At 46.5% G+C, this 9,587-nt stretch overlaps 1 protein-coding gene across 1 annotated transcript in view; it reads right to left on the bottom strand.

The window, feature by feature from the left end:
* Positions 1 to 1,565: 1,565 nt before the first annotated feature.
* Positions 1,566 to 9,587, bottom strand: part of sema3e (sema domain, immunoglobulin domain (Ig), short basic domain, secreted, (semaphorin) 3E) — a 51,653-nt gene continuing 43,631 nt past the window's right edge. Inside the window, exons 15-17 of the mRNA XM_079501626.1 lie at positions 6,722 to 6,792; positions 4,507 to 4,640; positions 1,566 to 3,745 (exon numbers count right to left, since the gene is read on the bottom strand). Coding sequence (XP_079357752.1) covers positions 3,206 to 3,745; positions 4,507 to 4,640; positions 6,722 to 6,792 — 745 coding nt within the window. The 3' untranslated portion in view covers positions 1,566 to 3,205. The remainder of the gene's footprint in view (positions 3,746 to 4,506; positions 4,641 to 6,721; positions 6,793 to 9,587) is intronic.

The following is a 9,587-nucleotide window of genomic DNA, read 5'->3' as shown; positions in this document are numbered from 1 at the left end:
TGTAATGTTTGTAGCCTATTGTTGAGACAGTCACATAATGAATGAACTGCCTATATTTTATGTGTCCAACAGATGGCGTAGTTTCACGGGAATTAACATGTATCATGTGTTATATCACATCTCCTTGTAAACGCTCATTCAGAATGACCATTTCCCATGTAAACTCGCAGCAATTTGTTTTACTTCGGATGTATTTTATTCGGAAGTATTTATTCGGAATGATCAGCCTGCATGTAACCGCGGCCACTGTCAGGTAGAAACCTTGTATCTCCTTATTAGTTTTTTTGTTTGTTTGTTGGTTTTTTTTTGTAAATGAATGCCCTATACATTATCATTCAAGAGTGTCACACGAAAATAGCAGACTACAGCGGAGCTATTTGAACTTTTTTGTTTTATCCAAAAAATTACAATTTTCACCAGTCAGGTGAAAAGGAAAGGTTTTCACCTGACAGAGTCAGCGACTAGGTACATTTCTGTGTCTTCTCATGACTGCTAGTGCAACATCTTTCTATGGCAATGTTCCAAAGCTTACTTCCTGATAGAAACAAAACATATAAACTAAAAGGCCTGTATGGCTGTCTGCCTGTATGAATGTCCCAGACCAAGGACCACAACGAAAATAAGTCAGAAGATTGTGGTGTGTGTTTCATCCTTGACACTTCTTAGATGTACATGATGTAACTGTGATGCTGTGATACATGATCATCTGTGGATCAGTGGTTATAAGGGCCCAGTGGGCCCAGGGGCCAAAGCAACTCTAAAACTGACAGAGGGAGAGAGAGAGGAAGAGAGGGGGAGAGAGAGGGGTTGAGGATCCGAGCAGGTTCAAAGCCTGTTGCTATGGTAGCCGGGTGGAATAAATCACCAGTTCAAAATCTATCCTCAAAACGCCTTCTAGAACCGCACTGGCTCTGATGGCTGCTCCGTGAGGAATGAGAATGTGTGCAGCTCCAAGGGAGCTCATGGAAGTGGATTGAAACGATGCCTTAGTAATTGCACACAATCTCACCAGGGTTGTACTGCATGTACGTTACGTGTATTGGGTTTCACCAGCTCACCACACCTTCCACACCTGGTACCACAATGGTAGGTAATCACAATGGTAGGTTTCACCAGCTCACCACACCTTCCACACATGGTACCACAATGGTAGGTAATCACAAACTTTGTATTACACTCATGTCTGCTGAAAAGCCCATGACATTGCATAATTTAGTGTTCTGGATGTAGTGCGGTCTTTGGAGTGCTCATGGAGTTTGACTTGTGTTTATACAGTATCTGACCGACTGCTGTGCTAGGCTTTCTCTCTCTCTCATCTTTCTCTCCGTGTGTGTGTGTGTGTGTGTGTGTGTGTGTGTGTGTGTGTGTGTGTGTGTGTGTGTGTGTGTGTGTGTGTGTGTGTGTGTGTGTGTGTGTGTGTGTGTGTGTGTGTGTGTGTGTGTGTGTGTGTGTGTGCGTGCGTGCGTGCGTGCGTGCGTGCGTGCGTGCGTATGTTCGTGCGACTGTGCGTGCGTGCAACATTATTGATGGTTGAATCACAGAGGTGACGCCGAGGAGGGCGGTCCATCTTTTTAATGGCAGGTATTTTATGGAGGCTTAGTACAAGGAGACAGCATTTTTTAAAACCCAAACTTTTAGTCAGAAGGTATTCACGGAGACTTGTCAGTGAAGAGATCAGGTCTTAATAATAATAATAATAATAATAATAGCAATAAACAAAACTGTTCTCCATCCTCAGACAATCACCTAAGGAAGTTTGTAAACACAACATAAGTAAAAACCGTAAGGTGACAGCTGATGGGAAAGAAACATCAGATAAATAAGCATTAAAACGTCCATATACTCCTATCGTTAGCTCAACCATAATAGCGAATTTCTTTCTCGTTAGCTTTTTTTATGCTGTCCGTCCTGTCGAGGGATATAATTGAATATTCATGAGAGCGACTCCGCGGGCGAGCCAATGACATGCTTGGGTGCTCACTGTAAAATGTTCTCCTATTCTTTTTTTCCCCTATAAAGAGAAATGTGGGCGCTCTCGTTTGACGTCTCCGGTGGTAATTATGAACCCCATCTGCACCGTCATTATGGGCAGATGAGCGAGAGAGGAAGAATGAGGAAGGAAGAAGAGAGAGAGAGAGAGACAAAATGGAGAGAAAGAATTACAGAAACAGAGCAAACTATCAAAACGTTGACCGAGGATGATGATGGTTTGGATTAGTTACCGGTTAGTTACCGGATGTTCATACTGTACGTAGGCCACCAGCATTTTGTAGATGTGTGATAATACAATACACACAATACTGTTGGCATATATCACTAAACTCAGATGAAAATGTACACACACTGATAATAACACTTTATCTACTGCGGCAAGTTCTGTCACGTGCTAAAATATTCATCGGCACAAACCGATCTTTCATGAGACTTGAGCTTGTTGTTAATAATACATGCCTCCAAAATATTACAGAGTCCTATCACGGCACACAGGGCTGTTGCCTTGATGAATTAGTAGCGTTGTGAAGCTTAAAGCTTATATCACCATGACACAAAATGAACATAACATATTTCCAGTTCTATTAAATGTACACAACATAACTCAATACAGAAACCAAGAAAATAAGTTAATACAGTATCGAAACGGAGGGAAAAAAGGCCTCTACCTTTAACAAGAGTTCTTTTTTTAAATCGTATTCTTAATACATACAATAAGAGTTCAGCTTTGTCGCATTAGAGCAGCTGAATAGTTGAGAGGAGCAGGGTATACTGTATGTCTGAGCAGTCTCAGGGAGTATGTGCATTTAGGGGTCACAGGTTAGATTTGGATGGGTTGTACGTTCTTGCCGCTTCAGAGAAGAGGCAACGTCGCTCAGTCACAGTCCAACTCCTCCCAGAGTCTCGGCTGTGCTCCACTTGCCTCCATCAAACGCCAGGGCACCCTCGTACGATTTACTTGATTCTATCAACCATATTAGAAATGGGAAATGATGAAAAGCAAACTAAAGGGATTGTGAATATTCAGGTAGATGCCAGATGGCTGTCTGTTCTTGTTTGAGTGATTCTTTGTGTTGAATTGGCAAGTGAAAACCTTTCATGTCGTACAAACACTGACTGAGTCAGAGATGTATACTGTACGTGCATTATGTGTTGGTGTTTGTGCGTATGTGGTTGCGAGCGGGGATGCATGTGCGCACGTGTAGGCTAGATCTCAGGTGCCCAGGGTGTGTCTCGGTGCTCGATGGGAGCCCTCGCCTCCCTTCCCCTTCCCCCTTCTCTCGGCCCCCGGCTGAGCGTACTTTCTCTTCGCCTTCTTGCGCTTTTTGTCGGAGCACCACACTCGCTCGCAGTACTCCTCCACTCGCTGCGCGTCCCCGTAACCGATCAGCTGGAGGAACTCCTTGTACCATAGCCGAGAGTGCGGGGCCATGAGGACCGAGGCCGGACTTCCCCCCATGGCCCTGGGGCTCACGCTGGGGCCCGGCGGCGGGGGGCTCCCGCCGGAGGTGTGGCGGTGGTGGGTGGACGCGACTCGCTCTCCTGCTGCTCCCTCCAAGTCCTCGGCCTTCTCCGCTCGGCGCGTCATGGACACCACGGCGTCCCCTCCGAGCACGTGCAGGGTGATGCGTAGCAGCGTGTGCACGTAGCCGTGCTCCACTGTCTGGCACACGTAGACACCCGCGTCAGAGCTCCGCGCGCGCAGGAACAGCAGGCCGTGGGAGGTGATGATGACGCGCTCGTCACCCCGCACCTGAAAGACAAGTCAATGAAGTAGCCATCATCAAACGAGGTCCCGCATTTTATATGCATGCTGCATCTAACTTCCTTCTCACGCATGGGGAACCCTATATACAGTATAGCCAAAGAAGAACTGGAAGTCAGGCAGGATTGCTAGATGCACGGTTGGAATACACTGCTATAATGCAGCTGAATTTATCTCTGTCACTTCGACAGAAATTCTATTTTGAGGCCACTGAAGTGTGCGTGCGTGTGTGTGTGCGTGTGTGTGTTGCACGAGAAGAAAGAAACAGCCGGTTGAGCAATTATGTTCCACACAGTCAGTTCCTTATAATTGTTATGTTGATCCTAGAATGTTCTGGAGCAAATAATTATGTAAGCTTGATGTACTGATTCTACATATATTTTGTTTTGATTGTGTTGCTGTATTGTTGTATTGTGCCCTTTGCTTTGGCAATGTAAACGTATGTTTCTCATGCCAATAAAGCCCTTTGAATTGATTCTAAACAAACTGCACAGGATCAGCGTAACCTACAATTATGTCACAAAAAGAGATTCATTGTACCACCTCTTGGTAACAATACAGCAATACAATCAAAACAAAATGTATGTAGAATCAGTATTAGTAAGAAGTCGTGAAAATAGCAAAGCGACGCGTTGTGAGCTTGTAGATCTTCTTTTTTCACTAGTTTGGCTCCCAAACTAACGTCCATGAATCTCTTTTTGGGTCTCGACCTGAAAAGTTGGGGAACCACTGACGTATATGTAGCTCACCTCCTCTCTGTCGTCTCCCGTCTGCATGAACCAGAGCACTCTGGCCTGCAGGGAACGAGGCGTGCACTCCAGCAGCGTGCTGTTGCTCTCCACTCCGTAGACGTGCCTCTCCTCTGCCCTCTGCCACCGCTCCTCTGCACAAAGACACGCACGCACGCACACACGCACGCACGCACACAAGCCTAAGATGAGAACAATCTCTCCTGACCTTTTACTGTATATTACGTGAAGCTATACACTCATAACACCACCACCTCCCCCCTGCCCATTTCATCTGTGCAATGACCCGATCACCTCAGCTAAACACACTGCAGGAGATCGCATTCTATAGCATGCAGCGCCACTGTGAGTGTGGACCGCTATGGTGGGGATGATGACGAGCAACGTACTCTCTATACTGGAAGATGTTTAGCTTCTTAGCTTCACTGCCACCTCTGATAAGATCTCATTCACTATAGTGCAGTGGTTCCCAAAGTGGGGTCCGGGGACCCCTAGGGGTCCTTGAGGGAGTTCCAGGGGGTCCCCAGCTGAATGATAGTTAGGAACCAAATGGACCCTTATGGGTCTGTAACTCAGAGAATGTACAAATTTGTACACTCTCAGAGTTAATGAAAAAAATAAAGGGAAGCTCCGCACTCAGTTCTGAGCACAATCAATGTATTTATTTTTGCAAGCTTTCGGTCTATACCTTCTTCACTCTCAGAGTTAAATTAGGTGAGTATCATTTAGGGGGTCCAATAGGGGGGTCCGCAGGCTAATGGGTATCATTTAGGGGGTCCAATAGGGGGGTCCGCAGGCTAATGAGTATCATTTAGGGGTTCCGCAGGCTAATGAGTATCATTTAGGGCAGACCTGGGCATTGTACGGCCCGCGGGCCAAATACGGCCCGCCGGCTGACTCTGACCGGCCCGCGAAAGATTACTTGATAAATCAGAAAATAAAACATACTTTCTAATTACCTTATGGGTGGACTAAAACCGCATCGCTTTTATTTTGAAGCCCATGCATTCTCACAGTGCACACAATCTGTGCACGTGAATTGCGTGTGATTGAGAACCTGTCTTCCTTCCTTTACCCCCCTCATATGCGAAAATGTCGGCTTTTTGGATTTATTGTTGACAACAACGTCGGTGAATGCAAATAGCCATGAAGCATGCAGCTCTCCAACACGGTAGGCGCAGGCGCATGCTTTGATTACCAAACTTCCTCGCAGGAGGACAAGTTAAAACCCATTATGCTTCATTGCTTTATTTAACCCACTCTAACGCGCCTCGCCAATAAAGTTAAGATGTTTTAAGATGCTGAGTATCATTTTGGGGGTCCGCAGGCTAATGAGTATCATTTAGGGGGTCCGCAGGCTAATGAGTATCATTTTGGGGGTCCACAGTCTAATGAGTATCATTTTGGGGGTCCGCAGGCTAATGAGTATCATTTAGGGGGTCCGCAGGCTAATGAGTATCATTTAATGGGTATCATTTAGGGGGTCCGCAGGCTAATGAGTATCATTTTGGGGGTCCGCAGGCTAATGAGTATCATTTAGGGGGTCCGCAGGCTAATGAGTATCATTTTGGGGGTCCGCAGTCTAATGAGTATCATTTAGGGGGTCCGCAGGCTAATGAGTATCATTTAGGGGGTCCGCAGGCTAATGAGTATCATTTAGGGGGTCCGCAGGCTAATGAGTATCATTTTGGGGGTCCACAGGCTAATGAGTAACATTTTGGGGGTCCGCAGGCTAATGAGTATCATTTTGGGGGTCCGCAGGCTAATGAGTATCATTTAGGGGGTCCGCAGGCTAATGAGTATCATTTTGGGGGTCCGCAGGCTAATGAGTATCATTTAGGGGGTCCGCAGGCTAATGAGTATCATTCAGGGGGTCCGCAGGCTAATGAGTATCATTTAGGGGGTCTGCAGGCTAATGGGTATCATTTAGGGGGTCTGCAGGCTAATGAGTATCATTTTGGGGGTCCGCAGGCTAATGAGTATCATTTTGGGGGTCCTTGACATGAAAACGTTTGGGAACCACTGCTATAGTGTGTCTGCGTAGTGCTGCGTTTCGTTGCACACACATTATTGATGTGATAAGTATGCGTACGAGTACACATACACGCTCGTGTACGTCGTGTATGCACGTGTTCACACGTTCATACACACACACATACACACACACACACACACACACACACACACACGCACACACACTATCAAATGCACTAACCATCAATTTGCAGCCCATTGCACAGCTGGACAGCGTTTCCATGGCGAACATCCTGCCGCCTGAATCGTCTGCTGATGAAGGAAATATAAGGAAGCAGAGAGTGAATATAAAGCCTGTTTCATTCTCAATGCTAGGTATAGAGTGAATATAAAGCCTGTTTCATTCTCAATGCTAGGCTTAACCATACGGTGGATGATGAGAAGAAACGAGAGGGACATCACATTATGAAAATAATGAGTGTGTGAGTGGGGTATGTACATATGGATGTACAGACAGACAGACAGACAGACAGACAGACAGACAGACAGACAGACAGACAGACAGACAGACAGACAGACAGACAGACAGACAGACAGACAGACAGACAGACAGACAGACAGACAGACAGACAGACAGACAGACAGACAGACAGACAGACAGACAGACAGAGAAAGGAAACAGGAAGAGAGGTGATAACAGGAATACTAATACATATTACATAACAGAGAGCCTTATTGTTATACATTTGTGTTATAAATAATGCTTATGGGGGAGAGAGAGAGAGAGAGAGAGAGAGAGAGAGAGAGAGACACACACAGAGAGAGTGGGTGGGTGGTAAAGGTGCCAACAGCTGATATAATATAGCAGCTCCCTCAGATCCCTACATTATATAGGGATTGGCCATCTGACACCTCACTCAACAAAGTGATGTGCATGCATGTTGTGCAAGGTTGTTGGTATAAATACACATTTAAGCAAGCTTGTGTGTGTGTGTGTGTGTGTGTGTGTGCGTGCGTGCGTGCGTGCGTGCGTGCGTGCGTGCGTGCGTGCGTGCGTGCGTGCGTGCGTGCGTGCGTGCGTCTGCACATATAGGGCTCCATTTTCGTTCGATCTTTCTAAATACACTGTTTGGGGATTTAGCAGTGGGGAAGGGGTGTTCCCCCACTAAAGTTGGTATTCTGGTTACCTGTCAAAATCCCTAAAACACCTCCGTTACCCGTTATATTATGCATAGGTGTGGTTTAATCACCAGTCCACGTGCCATTGCCTTTTAGAGGGCGGGGGGAGGGGGGCGGGCGTCACGGGCCCCCATGAGGATTATGAAAACTATTCGTCCCTGTGTGTGTGTGTGTGTGTGTGTGTGTGCGTGCGTGTAGTACCTCTTGGTGTATACCCCAGCAGGGTAGTAGTGAGTGTGTGTGTGTGTGTGTGTGTGTGTGTGTGTGTGTGTGTGTGTGTGTGTGTGTGTGTGTGTGTGTGTGTGTGTGTGTGTGTGTAGTACCTCTTGGTGTATACCCCAGCAGGGTAGTAGCGTGTACTGTGTGTGTGTGTGTGTGTGTGTGTAGTACCTCTTGATGTATACCCCAGCAGGGTAGTAGCGTGTGTGTGTGTGTGTGTGTGTGTGTGTGTGTGTGTGTGTGTGTGTGTGTGTGCGTGTAGTATCTCTTGGTGTATACCCCATCAGGGTAGTAGCGTGTGTGTGTGTGTGTGTGTGTGTGTGTGTGTGTGTGTGTGTGTGTGTGTGTGTGTGTGTGTGTGTGTGTGTGTGTGTGTGTGTGTGTGTGTGTGTGTGCTCTGGTTTTTATATCTTTGTGGGGACACAAATCTGTTTACACAGTCACGTCATGGGGACCAGTTACGGTATGGGGACAAAAAAGCAGGTCCCCATGAGGGAAACCGTTAAAAAAACAACCCAGGAGATGCTTTATATGTGCCTGTGAAGTTTTTAGCATTGGCCCATAAGGGACGTTTTTTGATCATCGTGTGTGTGTAAGTGGTGCTCAGTAGCTCCCCCAAATGGTTTTAGCTGCTATTGCAGCCGCACCCACATCATTATGTGGCCCCACCCACCCTGTTCCCCACAAGGAGGGATTATACCATCAAATTGAGTGTTAACAGGTGTAACAGAACAGGAGATTCCAGTGAAGATGGCAGCAAAAGCAAAACACAAGGTAAGCTATTTTTTTCTGAATGAACAATTAATAAAAACAGTGCTCAACCACAGATATTTGAAAAATCACTATAACCAGTATTTGACCATAACATTTTGTGAATTAGCTCTGATTATTAAGCTAGCTCAGTTAGCTAAGTTAGCTCATAGACGCTCTGGATTTAGAGCGTCTGCTAAATGCCTCAATTGTAAATTGTATATCGGAACTGGGAGAGTTGGTCATTGGATATTTAATCTCCATATATGGGGATATCCGACTAGGACGTCAGTTCTATATTTGTTACGGGTTGACTTAGTGCTGACATCAGATCGATGTGGTAGAATCCATATATGGATAGATCTGAATGGCTTAGTCGTCGTGACAAAGCATAGTCGGATCGGAGAGTATATAACAGCTCAAGGTGAGGAGCTGAAGGCGAAGCATCCTGCTTTAAGTTCTAGTTGGACGACCACTGCGGCGGGTTCTAACCTAAGCTAACCAGCAATAGAAGCTTTGAGCTATTTTATACGGTCCTTCGATACACTCTGATATACAGAGTGGGGAAATGTTCTGCTTGACAGCACATCTGAATGAAGGACCAGACACGTCCTGTTGTGCTGCTGTCGCGGTGAAGTACAACGTGTTCACCTTTGGAGGAGCTTGTGATGCAAAGCATGGATGTGAAAGGGGGATGGATGTGCACGTCTTAAACACAGTGTCTCTGCGCTGGAGGAGGTTGACCCCGCCGGAGACACACGGAGGACGAGGAGAAGGTCACCTCGAGGGTCCCACCAATCGCCTTGGCCACACAGCTGTGCTGATAGACGACGTCGTCTACATCTTGGGAGGCCACTGTGGACGGGAGTACTGCAACATGCTTTATGCATTTGATGTGGACACCCATCTGTGGGCCAGATCCAAGACTTCTGGGACTGTTCCAGAACGGAGGGCATTCC

Source organism: Electrona antarctica (genome assembly GCF_951216825.1).
Source record: "Electrona antarctica genome assembly, chromosome: 5".
Classification (NCBI taxonomy): domain Eukaryota; kingdom Metazoa; phylum Chordata; class Actinopteri; order Myctophiformes; family Myctophidae; genus Electrona; species Electrona antarctica.
The sequence above is the reverse complement of the archived record's forward strand: the minus strand, read 5'-3'. Positions and strand labels throughout refer to the sequence as shown.